This window comes from Anguilla anguilla, chromosome 8, assembly GCF_013347855.1.
Source record: "Anguilla anguilla isolate fAngAng1 chromosome 8, fAngAng1.pri, whole genome shotgun sequence".
Classification (NCBI taxonomy): Eukaryota; Metazoa; Chordata; class Actinopteri; order Anguilliformes; family Anguillidae; genus Anguilla; species Anguilla anguilla.
In genome coordinates, this window is record NC_049208.1 from 54,517,249 (window position 1) to 54,539,493 (window position 22,245).

General features: G+C 47.6%; 2 protein-coding genes across 5 annotated transcripts in view; both read right to left on the minus strand.

Moving 5' to 3' along the window:
- Positions 1 to 1,146: 1,146 nt before the first annotated feature.
- On the minus strand, positions 1,147 to 11,339 carry LOC118234547 (biotinidase-like). Its single transcript, XM_035431146.1, has 6 exons — positions 10,929 to 11,339; positions 9,899 to 10,001; positions 4,426 to 4,571; positions 3,941 to 4,090; positions 2,162 to 3,318; positions 1,147 to 1,683 (listed from the first exon to the last, which is right to left on the minus strand). The coding sequence occupies exons 1-6, from the start codon at positions 11,016 to 11,018 to the stop codon at positions 1,602 to 1,604; spliced, it is 1,728 nt and encodes a 575-aa protein (XP_035287037.1). The 5' UTR covers positions 11,019 to 11,339; the 3' UTR covers positions 1,147 to 1,601.
- The window catches only part of LOC118234546 (biotinidase-like), a 29,483-nt gene continuing 14,114 nt past the window's right edge, over positions 6,877 to 22,245 (minus strand). The window contains exons 2-5 of one of the 4 annotated variants that reach the window (XM_035431140.1): positions 18,112 to 18,396; positions 15,413 to 15,676; positions 14,958 to 15,107; positions 13,124 to 14,430 (exon numbers count right to left, since the gene is read on the minus strand). In XM_035431140.1, coding sequence (XP_035287031.1) covers positions 13,231 to 14,430; positions 14,958 to 15,107; positions 15,413 to 15,676; positions 18,112 to 18,396 — 1,899 coding nt within the window. In that variant the 3' untranslated portion in view covers positions 13,124 to 13,230. Of the gene's footprint in view, positions 7,320 to 11,582; positions 12,168 to 13,123; positions 14,431 to 14,957; positions 15,108 to 15,412; positions 15,677 to 18,111; positions 18,397 to 22,245 lie in introns of those variants that run through there. The other 3 variants (XM_035431142.1, XM_035431139.1, XM_035431145.1) reach the window with 3 other exon arrangements.

The following is a 22,245-nucleotide window of genomic DNA, read 5'->3' on the forward strand; positions in this document are numbered from 1 at the left end:
GCTTCACTGGTATCACTGTGAGTAAAAGGTCCAGTTAGAAGGTGAAAGGTCAATTCTGCAAACCTGTCCATCTGTGAGTTTATCTGACTGTGAGCTTGTGTGTCTCTGAGCTTATGTGTCTGTGAACTTATGTCTGTGGGCTTATGTGTCTGTGAGCCCAGGTGTCTGAATTTATGTATCAGTGAGGTTATGAATCTGTGAGCTTGTCCATCTGTGAGTTTATGTGACTGTGAGCTCATGTGTCTGTGAGTTTATGTGTCTGTGAGCTTATGTGACAGTGAGTTTGTGTCTGTGGGTTTGTGTCAGTGAGCTTATGCATCTGAGAGCTTATGTGTCTATGAGCTTATGCATCTGAGAGTTTATGTGTCTGTGGGTTTATGTGTCTGTGAGCTATATGTCTGTGAACTTGTGTCTGTGAACTTATGTGTCAATGAGCTTATGTGTCTGTGGGCTTGTGTGTCTGTGTACTTGTGTCTGTGAGCTTATGCATCTGAGAGCTTATGTGACAGTGAGCTTATGTGTCTGAGAGCTTATGTGTCTGTGGGTTTATGTGTCTGTGAGCTTATGTGTCTGTGAACTTGTGTCTGTGAACTTATGTGTCAATGAGCGTATGTGGCTGTGGGCTTGTGTGTCTGTGGACTTGTGTCTGTGAGCTTATGCATCTGAGAGCTTATGTGACAGTGAGCTTATGTGTCTATGGATTTATGCGTCTGTGAGCTTATATGTATGTGGGCTTATGTGTCTGTGAACTTATGTATGTGGGCTTATGTGTCTGTGAACTTATGTCCGTGGGTTTATGTGTCTGTGAGCTCATGCATCTGTGAGCTTCTCTGTCTGTAAGCTTATGTGTCTGTGAGCTTATGTGTCTGTGGGCTTGTGTGTCTGTGGGTTTATGTGTCTGAGCTTATGTGTCTGTGGACATGTGTCTGTGGCTTGTGTGTCAGTAAGCATATGCATCTGAGAGCTTGTGTCTGTGGGCTTATGTGTCTGAGCGTATGCATCTGGGAGCTTATGTGTCTGTGGATTTATGTGTCTGTGAGCTCATGCATCTGTGAGCTTGTCTGTCTGTCAGCTTAAGCGTCTGTGTGCTTGTGCTGCTTGTATCTGATTCCGGTGTTTTAATAAAATCCTGGCAACAGAACAAAATAGAATAGAAGAAAACTTTATTGTTCAAAGAAGTGGAAAATTGCCTTTGACCCATGTAGCAGTTGCCTTTGACCCTTGTAGCACACATTAACAAACATGGTATAAACAAAGCATGGAGAGAATCAAGAATGCAGGCAATAAAGGAATAAGAAACCATCCACAGTGACAGTGTAAAAACAGGGTGACAGTTAAACACCCAAAATGGGGGAAGTACAGGTCATTTCCTCACAGGCTGATTCACTGGGACGTTCGGAGACTGACTGCATATGGAACACGTCAGTATTGCTCCCAGTGGTGCTGGTTTAGACATGGTGTGGGCATGGTCATGGTGAGGTGTAAGTGCAGTCATGGTGAGGTATAAGTGCGGTCATGGTGAGGTGAGGGTGGGGTCATGGTGAGGTGAGGGTGTGGTCACGGTGAGGTGTAAGTGCGGTCATGGTGAGGTATAAGTGCGGTCATGGTGAGGTTTGGATGCGGTTGCAGTGAGGTGAGGGTGTGGTTGTGGTGAGGTGTGGGTGCGGTTGCGGTGAGGTGTGGGCGTGGTCACGGTGAGGTGTAAGTGCGGTCATGGTGAGGTTTGGATGCGGTTGCAGTGAGGTGAGGGTGTGGTTGCAGTGAGGTGTGGGTGTGGTCATAGTGAGGTGTGGTTGTGGTCATGGTGAGGTTTGGGTGTGGTCGTGGTGAGGTGAGGGTGCGGTCGTGGTGAGGTGAGGGTGTGGTTGTGGTGAGGTGAGGGTGTGGTTGTGGTGAGCTGTGGGTGCGGTGAGGTGAGGGTGTGGTCATGGTGAGGTGTGGTTGTGGTCATGGTGAGGTTTGGGTGCGGTTGCAGTGAGGTGTGGGTGTGGTGAGGTGAGGGTGTGGTCACGGTGAGCTGTGGGTGTGGTTGTGGTGAGCTGTGGGTGCGGTTGCGGTGAGGTGTGGGTGCGGTGAGGTGAGGGTGTGGTCAGGGTGAGGTGTGGGTGTGGTCAGGGTGAGGTGTAGGTGTGGGTGCAGTCAGGGTGAGGTGTGGGTGTGGTCCCGGTCATACACTCTGCCGTAGAGCGCAGCGGTCACCAGACCGCGCTCCATCCCGTGGCGGGTCATGTAGAAGCCCCGCCCCTCCCAGCCGCTGTGGTCGATGCGGTCCAGCTGCATGTGGCTCCCGAGCACGCTTGGGAACACGTGGCGCGTGCTGAAGTTTCCCATCAGCTGGAAGTCCAGGAGCGTGTCGGCGTGGTCGATCTCTGCCCCACAGGTCTGAGGGGTGAGACCGCTGCACCTAACCAGCGCACACGCCTGCAAGTAGTATGGTCCATCATCCACGTGCAGGCCATCGAAGGCTGCCAGGGCATAGAGCTCCTGGGGTGCAGTGCGCCTTTGGAACTGCAGGTGGCAGCAGAGTGCATTATCACACACAGACAGGTTTCCCTCAGCGCCCTCTACGAGCACCATGGTGAAATTGTCGCTCATCATATCCGCCTTGAAGGGGCTGCTGGGGGCAGCTGGCTCCTCTGGGCGACCCCTTCCCTCAGGGACAGTCCGCTGGCACTCCCCGTCCCCCTGCTGATAGCACGGGGGCTCCTGGTCTCCTGAGATGGGTGGTGGGAGGGGGAGGCTGTGGGAGTCCAGAACAGGCAGAGTTTTCACCAGCAGCCGGCCGGCTTCTGGCTCGCCCGCCCCCGCACGATGATGTAATGTCTCCCGGGGGCTGAATATTCCGCTGCCGGTCATTGCCTCAGCATCTACGCGAAGGTTAGCGGACAGGAGGGTGGTGTTGGTGGCGTAGGAGAAAGAGCGGTGAATCTGTACAGCATCCAGCAGGGGGAGTGAGTTCATCCAGGCTGTGGGGAAGACCAGCTGCCGCACGCCCAGCTTCTCCACCAGCTCCACCGCTGGGTTGTAGAACATGATGTCGAAGCAGGTGAACAGGCCGAAGCGACCAGCGAAGGGTGTGTCGAAGGTGATGAGCTGGGGGTCAGCAGGCGTGTCAAACTGGGATTCGAAGTACAGGTTCCGCTTGCGGTAACGCGCTACCAGTGTGCCGTTAGCACTGAACACCACATTCGTGTTAAACTGGTAGCGCCCATCGGGGGGGCAGGGGGGGGTCTGGGCATCGCAATCCTCACGCCCCGGCATGTTTGCCACCAGGTACAGGCTGTTGTTCTTGGCTATGCAGCTGAGACGATGCTGAACCTGCAGGTGGAGACAAACCCAAACAGAACTTTACAGCACCAAACCAGCTGTTACATCATACAGCCACAGTAAATTCATCAGACACATTGAGAAGGACATCTGACTACACAGAACCTGACTTCCTCCCCAATAGTATCTCCCTTTCTCCCACATGGAACCTCACTTCCTCTCCCACAGTACTTCACTTCCTCTCCCCATAGTATTTCACTTCTTCCTCCCATAGTACTTCACTTCTTCCTCCCACATAGAACCTCACTTCCTCCCTCATAGTACCTCACATCGTCCTCCAGGGAGCCTTATTTCCTCCCTCATAGTACCTCACTTCCTCCCCCACAGAACTTAACTTCCTCCCCCATAGTACCTCACTTCGTCCTCCAGGGAGCCTTCTTTCCCCCCCAGAAAACCTCACTTCCTCCCCCATAGTACCTAATTTCCTCCCATACAGAGCCTCACTTCTCCCCAGTGAACTTCACTTTCTCCCCACAGAACTTCCCCCCCAAGAGAATCTCCCCATCCTCCAAAGTAGCTTCCTTTCTCCCACATGGAACCTCCCACACAGTACCTCACTTCCTCACCCACAGAACTTCACTTCCTCCCCCAGAGTACCTCCCCATCACAGTACCTCAGTATTAGGGAAGCGGGCTGGGTCAGAACAGGGGTTCCAGCTCACAGCCGTGGGGTCTGGCACCGTCTCCAGATAACCAGCAATGGACTCCCTGCTGAAGTTAAAGCCATGGATGCCATCTTCTGGAAACACAATGATGTGGGCACCCTGAGGACAGGAAGTAGAGAGTTACTGCACACTGAATACAGGAAGTACAGAGCTACAGCACCCTGAGCACCGGAAGTACATAGTTAGTGCACCCTGAATGCAGGAAGTACACCCCAAACCAGCTGTGAGCACTTGTTGTGGGTGTGCAGACGTAGGTGAACAGGTGTATGCATACATTTGTAGGTATGCAGGTGCAGGCATGTACGGTTACAGGTGTGGGTTTATTGCTATACTGGTGTAGGTGTGGAGGTTTACACGTGTAGGTTTCTAGGTGAACAGGTGGAGGTGTGTAGGTTTATAGATGTGTAGGCCCAGGTGTGCAGGTATGGTGTTACCTGTTTGGCGGCAGCAGCAGCCTGCTCCTCATACACGTCCAGGTTCTTATTCATGTGTTCCAGCGCTTCCTGTCTGCTCAGCGGAACCTTGGGCTGCGGCTTCCCAATGAGGTGGTGCTCGTACACGGCCGCCACGTAGGACCCACCTCCTGCCCCGCCCCCTTCTCCACCCCCTGCCCCGCCACCTTCCCCGTCCACCCCCAGGCTCAGCATGAGGACTGCAGCACCCAGAATACACCACGCCATCGTTGAACCCTGATCAGACCAGCGCCGATCCACTCTGCCCTGCAACAGAGAGACTCCAGGTAACAGCTGACCTCAGATCAGCAGGAAAACCCTCCACAGGGTGAAACGTTAGCCTGGCTAGCCTCGGTCCGAACCAGAGCCCCATGTACTGCTTCCCGTGTTCTGTGTGCTAGCATACTGTGTACTATACTGTTGAGCATGCAACATGCAGTATGCAAAAAATATCCTCCAAACGTCCTACCTATGCAGTTGGCATTTAAATCTTGCGCAGTCTTTCTCACAAGTCGCCCTTGTTGTTGTTTTGTTGAAGTAAAATGTCAGTGAAGCAAACAATGTGTACTCAGCAAAAACCCAGAAATAAGTTTATCATCCGAGGATTTTAAGTACACTACATTCAGAGAAAATTTCTCCCGTTAACTTTCTCATCCAGTGTACCCAGCACGCTCACCCAATAGTGTGAAAGGGCTCTGATTCGGACAGCACCCGAGTCTCGTCTGTTTAACTGCACTCTGTCTATTGCAGCGATGCTCGTACCAGCCTCTGGAGAGCCGCAGGGTTTCTGTTTTTACTCAGCATTTCATCCATTTCATTACTCCGTTAAATCCGTTGATTTACCCAGTTAACTCGGCTCACAAAAATGATTTGATCTGATTTTGTAGCTCTTAATGTGAAAAAAAACTGCGACCAGACTCTGCGATACATTAGCGCTGAACACCAAACACCAGCATAAATACACATTCAGTAGGAAAGCGAATTCAAATACCCGGCTAGGCTACCCAAGAAGGCAGGATAAGCTTCAGTTAACGCGAGTCCCGGTTCTGTCTTCAATAGGCTAAATCTAACGTCTTTGATCTAACGTGAGCTGCGTTATACAAGGACTGTCCCATACTGCACCATACACAAAACTTTACACTTATGATGCCATTGTAGTTTCCCAGCTGGTAAACTGGCGATATTAGACAGTATATCGTGCGTTAGCTAGACCCTTGCCCTGTTCTGCAGTGTTTTATTAAAGAAAATTCCGGACTCACCATCTGGCGAAAGAGAGCTCCAAATACGCGACTCTGTGATAGCGGCTGATAATAAAGCGTGTGGCGCTTATTTCTCAGAAATGAGCGTTGAAATTTCGGACATGTCCGAAAAATAGCCTCGTGATTGGCTGCAACCTTTGCAAGGTCTTATATGGACATATCTTTTATCGACTGGATCAGCAGTCGTTCGGTTTCTGAGAAGCTGTACAGTGTATCGTTAACGTATTCGCTCAGACTACTTTGTAGACGTGTCCCCTCCTCTCCATTTGTCCTCTCTTCTTTTTAATTTCCCTACTCAATGTGTTGCACATTAATTTACTTGCGATTGTTGATCTATCAACTTGATGTCTTTAGATGTACTACGTTCTGTCGTGCATTTGTACTTTGTGTTTCAAATAAAAATAATTATAAAAATGAGAAGGTGAATCGCCTTCGCAGCACTGTTTTAAAGGAACTATACATGGAATTGCCATTTAAATCTGCCAGTTCGCCTTCCGTTTCAAACCGCGCTGCTAGTTAACTTTTTACTGTCCTCGTGCAACCCTAACCCTTTGGCCGTGTTTTTTTGCGGTCAACGACATTACCCAACTGGCAGGCCAAGACAAATTTACTGAAACATAAAACAGACCACAGTCTAAAGTACAGCTACATTTAATATTACGCAGTGTAATCCACTGTAATGTTAAATTTCGCTGTGTAATGCACTGGAATATGATTTAATGTAACACAGGAATTAAATAAAACTAAGCCATGGCAAAGATGCTTAAATATGTTAAGAAAAATGTAAATATGAAAAAATGTGTTTTATTTCTTTTAACAATCAAGGTAAACTGTTTGTCTGAAGGAGGCAAATGTAGTTATTTATATGTAGACATTTATTATGATGCAATTGTAGGTTCCCAGCTCACTTCAGTTTTGACTATGTAGCTGCACATAAACACAGGATTTTCTGCGTACTAATTTAGTGCGCAACTGGAGTTCAGTATCTGCTGATTGCCAGTAAGTCTCCTGCTAGTACGCCCAGCCTCCCCCCCCCCCAATACAGACTCAGGTGTTCTTATAAACTGACTCCTGGCCACAGGGTAAGAATCACACGAGAGCTTTTCTCACAGCGCACACAGCAGAAGTGTGCTAGAGAGCCACCGTTTTCACAAATGCAAAAAATGTCATATCGTTCTGAGCTTTCATTTGAACTTATTGATGATTTTTTATTGAGATCTTACAGTTTTCGTGCTACTTTGGCAGCTACAGTGTGGATCTCCAGAGAGAATGAGCTCCACCGATGAGGGAAAATTTCACCACCCCAGTTACTGAATGCAGATTTCACATTACCCCCCACTTTACCTGTTTACCCCCCCCACTTTACCTGCTTACCATACCCTTCGCTGTCCCAGGACAGAAATGAAAATACAAGCTAAATTCCAGTTCTCACCCTTCCAGTGTAGTTCTACACACACACTTCACTCCATTCCCCATGATGCATCAAATGACTGCATGTGCACGTGTTCATATTCCAGTGTGAGACAGTCAGTATTTCTACACGTTTATATCACTGGCCCCAGCGGCGGTGTGGGTGTGGTCCCGGTCATACGCTCTGCCGCAGAGCGCAGCAGTCACCAGACCGCGCTCCATCCCGTGGCGGGTCATGTAGAAGCCCCGCCCCTCCCAGCCGCTGTGGTCGATGCGGTCCAGCTGTACGTGGCTCCCGAGCACGCTTGGGAACACGTGGCGCGTGCTGAAGTTTCCCATCAGCTGGAAGTCCAGGAGCGTGTCGGCGTGGTCGATCTCTGCCCCACAGGTCTGAGGGGTGAGACCGCTGCACCTAACCAGCGCACACACCTGAACATAGTACGTTCTGTTCATATGCAGGCCATCGAAGGCTGCCAGGGCGTAGAGCTCCTGGGGTGCAGTGCGCCTTCGGAACTGCAGGTGGCAGCAGAGTGCGTTATCACACACAGACAGGTTTCCCTCAGCACCCTCTACGAGCACCATGGTGTAATGGTCGTATATCATCACTGCCTTGAAGGGGCTGCTGGGGGCAGCTGGCTCCTCTGGGCGACCCCTTCCCTCAGGGACAGTCTGCTGGCACTCCCCGTCCACCTGCTGATAGCACGGGGTCTCCTGGTCTCCTGAGATGGGTGGTGGGAGGGGGGGGCTGTGGGGTCGAAGGTCAGGCCTGAGGGAGTCCAGAACAGGCAGAGTTTTCACCAGCAGCCGGCCGGCTTCTGGCTCGCCCGCCCCTGCATGGTGATGTAATGTCTCCCGGGGGCTGTATATCCCGCTGCCGGTCATTCTCACCCCACCTACGCGAAGGTTAGCGGACAGGAGGGTGGTGTTGGTGGCGTAGGAGAAGGAGCGGTGAAACTGTACAGAATCCATCAGGGGAAGCGTGTTTATCCAGGCGGTGGGGTAGACCAGCTGCCGCACGCCCAGCTTCTCCACCAGCTCCATCGCTGGGTTGTAGAACAGGATGTCGAAGCAGGTGAACAGGCCGAAGCGACCAGCGAAGGGTGTGTCGAAGGTGATGAGCTGGGGGTCAGCAGGCGTGTCGAACTCGAATTCGAAGTACAGGTTCCGCTTGCGGTAACGCGCTACCAGTGTGCCGTTAGCACTGAACACCACATTCGTGTTAAACTGGTAGCGCCCATCGGGGGGGCAGGGGGGGGTCTGGGCATCGCAATCCTCACGCCCCGGCATGTTTGCCACCAGGTACAGGCTGTTGTTCTTGGCCATGCAGCTGAGACGATGCTGAACCTGCAGGTGGAGACAAACCCAAACAGAACTTTACAGCACCAAACAAGCTGTTACATCATACAGCCACAGTAAATTCATCAGACACATTGAGAAGGAGTAAAGTAAAACTTTCTAAATCAAATCTCCTCTCACATAGTACAGAACCTCACTTCCTCCCCCACAGAACCTCTTTTCCTCCCACACAGTACCTCCCATCTGACTACACAGAACCTGACTTCCTCCCCAATAGTATCTCCCTTTCTCCCACATGGAACCTCACTTCCTCTCCCCATAGTACCTCACTTCCCCCTCCCATAGTACTTCACTTCTTCCCCCACAGTACCTTTCTTCCTCCCACATAGTACCTCACTTCCTCCCCCATAGTACCTTGCTTCCTCCCACATAGAACCTCACTTCCTCCCTCATAGTACCTCACTTCGTCCTCCAGGGAGCCTTATTCCCCCCCCCCCCCCCCCCCCCCAGAAAACCTCACTTCCTCCCCCATAGTAGCTTCCTTTCTCCCACATGGAACCTCACTTCCTCCCCCCATAGAACCTCACTTCCTCCCACATGGAACCACTCCCCCCCACAGAACCTCATTTCCTCTTCCATAGTACCTCCCTTTCTCCCACATGGAACCTAACTTCCTCCCCCACAGAACTTCACTTCCTCCGCCATAGTACTTTGCTTCCTCCTACACTGAGCCTCACCTCCCCCCCCCAGATAACCTCACTTCCTCTTCCATAGTACCTTGTTTCCTCCCACACAGTACCTTAGTTCCTCCCTCACAGTACCTCAGTGTTTGGGAAGCGGGTTGGGTCAGAACAGGGGTTCCAGCTCACGGTTGTGGGATCTGGCACCGTCTCCAGGTAACCAACGATGGACTCCCTACTGAAGTTAAAGCTATGAATGCCATCTTCTGGAAACACAATGATGTGGGCACCCTGAGGACAGGAAGTAGAGAGTTACTGCACACTGAATACAGGAAGTACAGAGCTACAGCACCCTGAGCACCAGAAGTACATAGTTACTGCACCCTGAATGCAGGAAGTACACCCCGAACCAGCTGTGAGCACTTGTTGTGGGTGTGCAGATGTATGCGTACACCTGTTCACCTACATTTGTAGGTATACAGGTGCAGGCATGTACGGTTACAGGTGTAGGTTTATTGCTATACTGGTGTAGGTGTGGAGGTTTACACGTGTAGGTTTACAGATGTATAGGTCCAGGTGTGGAGGTTTACACATGTAGATTTACAGATGTGTAGGCCCAGGTGTGCAGGTATGGTGTTACCTGTTTGGCGGCAGCAGCAGCCTGCTCCTCATACACGTCCAGGTTCTTATTCATGTGTTCCAGTGCTTCCTTTCGGCTCAGCGGAACCTTGGGCTGCAAGTTCCGAATGAGGTGGTGCTCGTACACGGCCGCCACGTAGGACCCGCCCCCTGCCCCGCCCCCTTCTCCACCCCCTGCCCCGTCCACCCCCAGGCTCAGCATGAGGACTGCAGCACCCAGAATACACCACGCCATCGTTGAACCCAGATCAGACCAGCACCGATCCACTCTGCCCTGCAACAGAGAGACTTCAGGTAACAGCTGACCTCAGATCAGCAGGAAAACCCTCCACAGGGTGAAACGTTAGCCTGGCCCCGGTCAGAGGCTCAGTCCGAACCAGAGCCCCATGTACTGCTTCCTGTGTTCTGTGTGCTAGCATACCGTGTACTATACTGTTGTGCATGCAACATGCAGTATTAAAAAATATCCTCCAAACGTCCTACCTATGCAGTTGGCATTTAAATCTTGCGCAGCCTTGCTCACAAGTCGCCCTTGTTGTTGTTTTGTTGAAGTAAAATGTCAGTGAAGCAAACAATGTGTACTCAGCAAAAACCCAGAAATAAGTTAATCATCCGAGTATTTTAAGTACACTACAGAGAAAATAATGTTTAACTGCACTCTGTCTATTGCAGCGATGCTCGTACCAGCCTCTGGAGAGCCGCAGGGTTTCTGTTTTTACTCAGCATTTCATCCATTTCATTACTCCGTTAAATCCGTTGATTTACCCAGTTAACTCGGCTCACAAAAATTATTTGATCTGATTTTGTCGCTCTTAATGTGAAAAAAACTGCGACCAGATTCGGCGATATATTAGCGCTAAACACCAAACACCAGCATAAATACATATTCAGTAGGAAAGCGAATTCAAATACTCGGCTAGGCTACCCAAGAAGGCAGGATAAGCTTCAGTTAACGCGAGTCCCGGTTCTGTCTTCAATCGGCTAAATCTAACGTCTTTGATCTGACGTGAGCTGCGTTATACAAGAACTGTCCTTCTGTTCGGAAGGACAAAACTGTCCTGCACCATACACAAAACTTTACACTTAGGATGCCATTGTAGTTTCCCAGCTAGTAAATTAGTGATATTCGACAGTATCTCGTGCGTTAGCTAGACCCTTGCCCTGTTCTGCAGTGTTTTATTAAAGAAAATTCCGGACTCACCATCTGGCGAAAGAGAGCTCCAAATACGCGACTCTGTGATAACGGCTGATAATAAAGCGTGTGGCGCTCATTTCGGAGAATTTCGGACATGTCCAAAAAGTAGCCTCGTGATTGGCTGCAACCATTGCATGGTCTTACGTGGACATATCTTTTATCGACTGGATCACAGTCGTTCGGTTTCTGAGAAGCTGTACAGTGTATCGTTAAATTATTCGCTCAGACTAATTTGTAGACGTGTCCCCTCCTCTCCATTTTTACTCTCTTCTTTTTAATTTCCCTACTCAATGTGTTGCACATTAATTTACTTGCGATTGTTGATCTATCAACTTGATGTCTTTAGATGTACTACGTTCTGTCGTGCATTTGCACTTTGTGTTTCAAATAAAAATAATTATAAAAATGAGAAGGTGTATCGCCTTCGCAGCACTGATTTAAAAAACGAACACCATCGATGCGGCTTTATTTTAGACGAACTCTACATGGAATTGCCATTTAAATCAGCCAGTTCGCCTTCCGTTTCAAACCGCGCTGCTAGTTAACTTTTTACTGTCCTCGTGCAACCCTAACCCTTTGGCCGTGTTTTTTTGCGGGCAACGACATTACCCAACTGCCAGGCCAAGACAAATTTACTGAAACATAAAACAGACCACAGTCTAAAGTACAGCTACATTTAATATTACGCAGTGTAATCCACTGTAATGTTAAATTTCGCTGTGTAATGCACTGGAATATGATTTAATGTAACACAGGAATTAAATAAAACTAAGCCATGGCAAGATGCTTAAATATGTTAAGAAAAATGTAAATATGAAAAAATGTGTTTTATTTCTTTTAACAATCATTGTAAACTGTTTGTTTGAAGGAGGCAAATGTAGTTATTTATATGCAGACATTTATTATGATGCCATTGTAGGTTCCCAGCTCACTTCAGTTTTGACTATGTACCTGCACATAAACACAGGATTTTCTGCATACTACTTTAGTGCGCAACTGGAGTTCAGTATCTGCTGATTGCCAGTAAGTCTCCTGCTAGTACGCCCACCCGTCCCCCCCCCCCCATCCCCCCCAATACAGACTCAGGTGTTCTTATAAACTGACTCCTGGCCACAGGGTAAGAGTCACACAAGAGCTTTTCTCACAGCGCACACAGCAGAAGTGTGCTAGAGAGCCACCGTTTTCATAAATGCAAAAAATGTCATATCGTTCTGAGCTTTCATTTGAATTTATATTCATCACTGCCTTGAAGGGGCTGTTGGGGGCAGCTGGCTCCTCTGGGCGACTCCTTCCCTCAGGGACAGTCCGCTGGCACTCCCCGTCCCCCTGCTGATAGCACGGGGGCTCCTGGTCTCCTGAGATGAGTGGTGGGAGGGGGGGGCTGTGGGGTCGAAGGTCAGGCCTGAGGGAGTCCAGAACAGGCAGAGTTTTCACCAGCAGCCGGCTCGATTCCCTTGAGCAAGGTACTTAACCTGCATTGCTTCTAGCTGTATAAATGGATTTGAGCTCTCGATAAGAGCCTCAGCTAAATGCATGTAATGAAATGTAAAATGTAACATTTCACTCTCGGTACCTTCGGTCAGATTGCTAGTGTTATGGTATGTCCCAGAAATTTCTTTGTGGCGTGTAATCATAGCCAATGCATGTAGGTTGTTTGTATTAAAAAGTAACGAAGCTATCACCGGTAATATTTTCAGAATTTAGCCAAATAGCGACACTCTTTCTGTCCAAATCCAGATAATGACGCATGATCAAAAAGCATCGTTCACATCAGAGAATAACACCGTGAGTTGGCCCGGCCATTACCCTGTTCTATAAGAGAAGTTTTCGGATTTAGCATCTGATGAAGGCTTTCAAGCTCTGCGTCTCTGCGATGACCGCCGATAGTAAATTAGCCCGTGCACGCCGTTCATTTATAAGAATTGATTGATGCAATTTCGCACGTCAAAAAAGTTTATGTTTTATTCTTGGGTTGAATATTCCTTTGTAGATATTTTTTAATGAATGCTATCTTAAGTTTGTTGCCAATTTCTGTCGCTCCGAGATCACCAATTTCTGTGCTGTTATACAGAACCGCTTTCTCCAAGCCTGCAGCCAGTTGAGTCTCTGAAAAGCTGGCGAGGAGAGGGTGTGGTTGTGGTGAGGTGTGGTTGTGGTGAGGTGTGGTTGTGGTGAGGTGTGGTTGTGGTGAGGTGTGGGTGTGGTCATGGTGAGGTGTGGTTGTGGTGAGGTGTGGGTGTGGTCATGGTGAAATGTGGGTGTGGTTGTGGTGAGGTGTGGGTGTGGTCATGGTGAGGTGTGGGTGCAGTCAGGGTGAGGTGAGGGTGTGGTCCCGGTCATACGCTCTGCCACAGAGCGCAGCAGTCACCAGACCGCGCACCAGCTCGTGGCAGCTCATGTAGAAGCCCCGCCCCCCCCAGCCGCTGTGGTCGATGCGGTCCAGATACATGTGGCTCCCGAGCACGCTTGGGAACACGTGGCGCGTGCTGAAGTTTCCCATCAGCTGGAAGTCCAGGAGCGTGTCGGCGTGGTCGATCGCTTTCCCACAGGTCTGAGGGGTGAGACCGCTGCACCTAATCAGCGCACACACCTGCAAGTACATTCTGTTCTTATGCAGGCCGTCGAAGGCTGCCAGGGCGTAGAGCTCCTGGGGCGCAGTGCGCCTTCGGAACTGCAGGTGGCAGCAGAGTGCGTTATCACACACAGACAGGTTTCCCTCAGCACCCTCTACGAGCACCATGGTGTAATTGTCGCCTATCATATCCGCCTTGAAGGGGCTGCTGGGGGCAGCTGGGTCCTCTGGGTGACTCCTTCCCTCAGGGACAGTCCGCTGGCACTCCCCGTCCACCTGCTGATAGCACGGGGGCTCCTGGTCTCCTGAGATGGGTGGTGGGAGGGGGAGGCTGTGGGGTCGAAGGTCAGGCCTGAGGGAGTCCAGAACAGGAAGTTTTTGCACCAGCAGCCGGCCAGCTTTTGGCTCGCCCTCCTGTGCGTGGTAATATTGAAACCCCCAGGGGCTGTATATCCCGCTGCCTGTCGTGTTCATCCCATCTATGCGAAGGTTAGCGGACAGGAGGGTGGTGTTGGTGGCGTAGGAGAAGGAGCGGTGAAACTGTACAGCATCCATCAGGGGAAGCGTGTTTACCCAGGCTGTGGAGAAGACCAGCTGCCGCACCCCCAGCTTCTCCACCAGCTCCATCGCTGGGTTGTAGAACAGGATGTCGAAGCAGATGAACAGGCCGAAGCGACCAGCGAAGGGTGTGTCGAAGGTGATGAGCTGGGGGTCAGCAGGCGTGTCAAACTCGAATTCGGATTCGATGTACAGGTTCCGCTTGCGGTAACGCGCTACCAGTGTGCCGTTAGCACTGAACACCACATTCGTGTTAAACTGGTAGCGCCCATCGGGGGGACAGGGGGGGGTCTGGGCATCGCAATCCTCACGCCCCGCCATGTTTGCCACCAGGTACAGGCTGTTGCTCTTGGCCATGCAGCTGAGACGATGCTGAACCTGCAGGTGGAGACAAATCCAAACAGAACTTCACAGCACCAAACAAGCGGTTACATCATACAACCACAATAAATTCATCAGACACATTGAGAAGGAGTAAAGTAAAACTTTTTAAATTAAATCTCTCTCAAATAGTACAGTACCACACTTCCTCCCTCACAGAACCTCATTTCCTCCCACACAGTACCTCCTATCTGACTACACAGATCCTGACTTCATCCCCAATAGTATCTCCCTTTCTCCCACATGGAACCTCACTTCCTCTCCCACAGTACTTCACTTCCTCTCCCCATAGTACCTCACTTCCTCCTTCCATAGAGACACACCCCCCACAAAACTTCCCCCCCAAGAGAATCTCCTCATCCTCCAAAGTAGCTTCCTTTCTCCCACATGGAACCTCCCACACAGTACCTCACTTCCTCACCCACAGAACTTCACTTCCTCCTACACAGTACCTTACTTAGTTCTTCCCTCACAGTACCTCACTTCCTCCCCCAGAGTACCTCAGCTCCTCCCCATCACAGTACCTCAGTATTAGGGAAGCGGGTTGGGTCAGAACAGGGGTTCCAGCTCACAGCCTTGGGGTCTGGCACTGTCTCCAGGTAACCAGCGATGGACTCCCTGGTGAAGGTAAAGCCATGGATGCCATCTTCTGGAAACACAATGATGTGGGCACCCTGAGGACAGGAAGTAGAGAGTTACTGCACACTGAATATAGGAAGTACAGAGCTACAGCACCCTGAGCACCGGAAGTACATAGTTACTGCACCCTGAATGCAGGAAGTACACCCCGAACCAGCTGTGAGCACTTGTTGTGGGTGTGCAGATGTAGGTGAACAGGTGTATGCATACATTTGTAGGTATGCAGGTGCAGGCATGTACGGTTACAGGTGTGGGTTTATTGCTATACTGGTGTAGGTGTGGAGGTTTACACGTGTAGGTTTACAGATGTATAGGCCCAGGTGTGCAGGTATGGTGTTACCTGTTTGGCGGCAGCAGCAGCCTGCTGCTCATACAAGTCCAGGTTCTTATTCATGTGTTCCAGCGCTTCCTGCCGGCTCAGCGGAACCTTGGGCTGCGGGTTCCAAGTGATGTTGTGCTCGTACACGGCCGCCACGTAGGACCCGCCCCCTGCCCCACCCCCTGCCCAGTCCACCCCCAGGCTCAGAAGGAGGACAGAAGCAGCACGCAGAATGTACTGTGCCATCGCTGAACCCAGATCATACCACCACCGATCCACTCTGCCCTGCAACAGAGAGACTCCAGGTAACAGCTGACCTCAGATCAGCAGGAAAACCCTCCTCAGGGTGAAATGTTAGCCTGGCCCCGGTCAGAGGCTCGGTCCGAACCAGAGCCCCATGTACTGCTTCCTGTGTTCTGTGTACTAGCATACTGTGTACTATACTGTTGTGCATGCAACATGCAGTATTAAAAAATATCCCCCAGACGTCCTACTTATGCAGTTGGCATCTAAATCTTGCGCAGCCTTGCTCACAAGTCGCCCTTGTTGTTTTGTTGAAGTAAAATGTCAGTGAAGCAAACAAAGCATACTCAGCAAAAACCCAGAAATAAGTTTATCATCCGAGCATTTTAAGTACATTACATTCAGAGAAAATTTATCTTGTTAAAGGGCAACTTGTAGGTTGGCATAACCGTGATTTAATATGTGGGGAAATGATGTAGAAATGGGGTTTTAATGTTAAAAATTAAAAAAATACGCTTAGAATGACATCTGTGCTTTCTTTTGTGACGTGCTCGGCCACGCCCACCTCAAATCCGGGGAAATCGAACGTGACGTCACATAAGTGAGTCGGAACAGAGCTAGAGCTGAGACCAATGGCAAAGTAAGCAATATTAACAGAAATATGAATCACAATCTCGACATCGTGGAGACTTGATGAGGTATAAAATCATCTTGCCAATACTTGTGATGGGCCACAGCCGTATAATTTCGAGCCTGCAAGGCGCCCAAGGGACCAGGAACAGGATGACAAAAACAACGGGGAATGCCAATAGATGGAGTCGTGGTGTGAGGAGAACCTGTTGCGAACTGGACGGATGTCTTGTGAGTGACTCGTGAGAGCTACTGTACTATGACAAAAGCTTCTGCTGCTTAACATTGTTTGCTTAGTTAATGCATATCAGGCAGTACCTGAAACGAACAGTTATCAGGTACAGGCTCCGTCTGAAAGCTTATGTTCATAATCAGTTAACTGGGATGTTGCTAGTTAAACATTGCGTTGCTAGATAACTGTTATATAATTACATTTTAGATATCTACAAATGCATTTTGACTAGTCATAATTACAACGTGACTAGTCAGAATGATAATTCAAGATATCTGCAAACATATTTTGACTAGTCAAAATTCCATTTAAAGATTTCTATAATGACGTCACAAGAATCGTCATTTGACTTGTCACACATACCGAATGATAATTAAAGAGATCTGGAATTCCGTTTTGAGTAGTGAAAATGGTATTTTCAGATATCTGAATTTGAATTATTCCTCGTCAAATCTGCTGTGTCTGACGTGACTGTGATGCAAGGCCTCGCAATGGATACTGGTCTTAATGTTTACTGTTTGAACGAGCTATGTTCATGGCTCGGGGTAGCTGATACTTTATGAGAATTAGACCTTGTCGGATCTATGTTCTGTAGTTTTTCCAACGACCTTCGGTATACACTTATTGCACGTCGCTTTGGATAAAAACGTCTGCCAAATAAAATATTTTGTAAATGCAATATTTTGCAAACCTGATGCGAACAATTATGGTTTAAGAAATGGCTGTTGTTGTTCTCTAAAAAAAGTAAGAGAGAGGGTGAAACGGTTGTCTTGTTTTTAAAAAGTAAAGTAAACTGCTCATTTCTCGCACGGGCCGCAGCATTGAAAACCCTGACGAAGATGCTTGACTCTGGTTCAAGTTGGTCTGACATGGTGGTCGCTGCGTTAGTAGAACCAGGAAATTCGTACAAGGAGCCAGTTTTTGATATCTACAACTGCATTTTGACTAGTCAAAATGGTAATAGAAGATGTCTATACATGTATCCCGACTAGTCAGAATGATCATTGAAGATATCTCCCAAATAATATCAGTCTCGTTTCAAGATATCCATAACTTCTTTGTAGATATCTTAAAAGGACTTTTGAGTAGTAATAACTCAAATTCGAGATATCTCCACTTCAGTTTTGACTAGTCATAACTCCAGTTCAAGATATCTACAGTTGAATTTTGACTAGTAATATCTTAGTTTCAGATATAAAAAAAGATAATTTAGATATCTTCAATAACAAGAAATTAAAGATATCTTTAACTGGAATTATGACTATTCAGAACTAAAGTGAAAATATCCTGAATTTGAGTTACGACTAGCCATAATTTAAAGGGAGATATCTGGAATTCACGTTTTAGATAGCCGAAACTGAATTGTAGATATCTTTAATTGCAGTTCCATTGAACTTAATGGCGAAATCTTACTAGTCAAAATGTCATTAAAGATATCTTAAATTGAAGGCATAGGCCTATACGTATACATGTGGAGGTGTGTAGGTTTCTAGGTGAACAGGTGCAGGTGTGGAGGTTTACACGTGTAGGTTTACAGATGTATAGGTCCAGGTGTGGAGGTTTACACGTGTAGGTTTATAGATGCATAGGTCCAGGTGTGCAGGTATGGTGTTACCTGTTTGGCGGCAGCAGCAGCCTGCTCCTCATACACGTCCAGGTTCTTATTCATGTGTTCCAGCGCTTCCTGTCTGCTCAGCGGAACCTTGGGCTGCGGCTTCCCAATGAGGTGGTGCTCGTACACGGCCGCCACGTAGGACCCACCCCCTGCCCCGCCCCCTTCTCCACCCCCTGCCCCGCCACCTTCCCCGTCCACCCCCAGGCTCAGCATGAGGACTGCAGCACCCAGAATACACCACGCCATCGTTGAACCCTGATCAGACCAGCGCCGATCCACTCTGCCCTGCAACAGAGAGACTCCAGGTAACAGCTGACCTCAGATCAGCAGGAAAACCCTCCACAGGGTGAAACGTTAGCCTGGCTAGCCTCGGTCCGAACCAGAGCCCCATGTACTGCTTCCTGTGTTCTGTGTGCTAGCATACTGTGTACTATACTGTTGAGCATGCAACATGCAGTATGCAAAAAATATCCTCCAAACGTCCTACCTATGCAGTTGGCATTTAAATCTTGCGCAGTCTTGCTCACAAGTCGCCCTTGTTGTTGTTTTGTTGAAGTAAAATGTCAGTGAAGCAAACAATGTGTACTCAGCAAAAACCCAGAAATAAGTTTATCATCCGAGGATTTTAAGTACACTACATTCAGAGAAAATTTCTCCCGTTAACTTTCTCATCCAGTGTACCCAGCACGCCCACTCAATAGTGTGAAAGGGCTCTGATTCGGACAGCACCCGAGTCTCGCCTGTTTTACTGCACTCTGTCTATTGCAGCGATGCTCGTACCAGCCTCTGGAGAGCCGCAGGGTTTCTGTTTTTACTCAGCATTTCATCAATTTCATTACTCCGTTAAATCCATTGATTTACCCAGTTAACTCGGCTCACAAAAATTATTTGATCTGATTTTGTAGCTCTTAATGTGAAAAAAAAACTGCGACCAGACTCTGCGATACATTAGCGCTGAACACCAAACACCAGCATAAATACACATTCAGTAGGAAAGCGAATTCAAATACCCGGCTAGGCTACCCAAGAAGGCAGGATAAGCTTCAGTTAACGCGAGTCCCGGTTCTGTCTTCAATAGGCTAAATCTAACGTCTTTGATCTAACGTGAGCTGCGTTATACAAGGACTGTCCCATACTGCACCATACACAAAACTTTACACTTATGATGCCATTGTAGTTTCCCAGCTGGTAAACTGGCGATATTAGACAGTATATCGTGCGTTAGCTAGACCCTTGCCCTGTTCTGCAGTGTTTTATTAAAGAAAATTCCAGACTCACCATCTGGCGAAAGAGAGCTCCAAATACGCGACTCTGTGATAGCGGCTGATAATAAAGCGTGTGGCGCTTATTTCTCAGAAATGAGCGTTGAAATTTCGGACATGTCCGAAAAATAGCGTCGTGATTGGCTGCAACCTTTGCAAAGTCTTATATGGACATATCTTTTATCGACTGGATCAGCAGTCGTTCGGTTTCTGAGAAGCTGTACAGTGTATCGTTAAATTATTCGCTCAGACTACTTTGTAGACGTGTCCCCTCCTCTCCATTTTTCCTCTCTTCTTTTTAATTTCCCTACTCAATGTGTTGCACATTAATTTACTTGCGATTGTTGATCTATCAACTTGATGTCTTTAGATGTACTACGTTCTGTCGTGCATTTGTACTTTGTGTTTCAAATAAAAATAATTATAAAAATGAGAAGGTGAATCGCCTTCGCAGCACTGATTTTAAAAAACGAACACTATCGATGCTGCTTTATTTTAGACGAACTCTACATGGAATTGCCATTTAAATCTGCCAGTTCGCCTTCCGTTTCAAACCGCGCTGCTAGTTAACTTTTTACTGTCCTCGTGCAACCCTAACCCTTTGGCCGTGTTTTTTTGCGGTCAACGACATTACCCAACTGGCAGGCCAAGACAAATTTACTGAAACATAAAACAGACCACAGTCTAAAGTACAGCCACATTTAATATTACGCAGTGTAATCCACTGTAATGTTAAATTTCGCTGTGTAATGCACTGGAATATGATTTAATGTAACACAGGAATTAAATAAAACTAAGCCATGGCAAAGATGCTTAAATATGTTAAGAAAAATGTAAATATGAAAAAATGTGTTTTATTTCTTTTAACAATCAAGGTAAACTGTTTGTTTGAAGGAGGCAAATACAGTTATTTATATGTAGACATTTATTATGATGCCATTGTAGGTTCCCAGCTCACAGTTTTGACTATGTACCTGCACATAAACACAGGATTTTCTGCGTACTAATTTAGTGCGCAACTGGAGTTAAGTATCTGCTGATTGCCAGTAAGTCTCCTGCTAGTACGCCCACCCCCCCGTCCCCCCGTCCCCCCGTCCCCCCGTCCCCGATTCCCTTGAGCAAGGTACTTAACCTGCATTGCTTCTAGCTGTATAAATGGATTTGAGCTCTGGATAAGAGCCTCAGCTAAATGCATGTAATGAAATGTAAAATGTAACATTTCACTCTCGGTACCTTCGGTCAGATTGCTAGTGTTATGGTATGTCCCAGAAATTTCTTTGTGGCGTGTAATCATAGCCAATGCATGTAGGTTGTTTGTATTAAAAAGTAACGAAGCTATCTCTGGTAATATTTTCAGAATTTAGCAAAATAGCGACACTCTTTCTGTCCAAATCCTGATAATGACGCATGATCAAAAAGCATCGTTCACATCAGAGAATAACGCCGTGAGTTGGCCCGGCCAGAGAAGTTTTCGGACTTAGCATCTGATGAAGGCTTTCAAGCTCTGCGTCTCTGCGATGACCGCCGATAGTAAATTATCCCGTACACGCCGTTCATTTATAAGAATTGATTGATGCAATTTCGCACGCCAAAAAAGTTTATGTTTTCTTCTTGGGTTGAATATTCCTTTGTAGATATTTTTTAATGAATGCTATCTTAAGTTTGTTGCCAATTTCTGTCGCTCCGAGATCACCAATTTCTGTGCTGTTATACAGAACCGCTTTCTCCAAGCCTGCAGCCAGTTGAGTCTCTGAAAAGCTGGCGGCGGTTTCGGAAGCGAAGAGCGACACCACCGGGCTTTGGAGACTAAAATTTTAATTACTCCAACACCGTAAGTATCCTCCTCCTTCCACGACTTTCCGAAACATTTGTACTTAAAATAAGTGCGTTTTTAAAATTCGGGAAAAAACGACTCCGTTAAGAAATACAGACAGTTTGTCTTATTTTCTTCACAAAACCCCCTGCCAGACAATAGACAACAACAGGTGCTTTTACACAGGTGCGAATCAGTCGCTGTTTACACGCTGTTCAGCAATTGTATGACCAGTAGGCCTACTTGTCTTTGAATTTCCCAGTTGAGCGATATCGAAATTAACTGCGCACATGTAATCACACGAAATTCATTCACTGCAATTGTGATGTTGATAAAGCCTTTAGGGTGGGGACGATAGAAATGACAGGCTAAGAACTCCGCGGAGATAACGCTACCACATATTGTCAGGTTTTCACTGAAACTGAGACTTTGAATAGACAGAATAGAATAGCTACAAGACAACTGCGTGAACTATAACCGATTTCTGTGCGTGCGGTCCCAGCAATTAATAATATTTTTTATTTAATTCTTGGTTTAATAATTCACATTCACATTTACAATAGAAAGTTTTAGATTTTCTCGTTCATAATATTCCACAGTTCTGTACTATGCTTCGTCAAAAACCCTTAATTGTACTACCTTTCGAATCTTTTGTTTTAATTCTGAAACCAGGGATTGATCTTTCAGCCGATTTACGTTTAATTTCCAGTATTTCTTCTTTTATCACCTTCCCTTGTGTTGGCACTCGTCGCGCCAAGGGGTCTGCATTCACAGATCTCGTTTGAGGATTACTTGAGCTGTATATTTGATCCATAAATCCTACCCATTCTTGTCTTAGTTTTGTGTAAAACCTTGAAAATCCCTCATCACATGGATATAATTTTAAAACGGACCTTCATGTTAAAAGCGTTGTATATGTTTCCGATAGTATCTGACCAACCCTTCTCCTTTAAAAATCAGTTATTGTTCTTCAGTTACTATGTTAAAATCTCGTGCAAAATAATATTCTGGCCTGTGCATGGCACTTCTTTAATTGATGAAATATTAGAATTTTCCTTG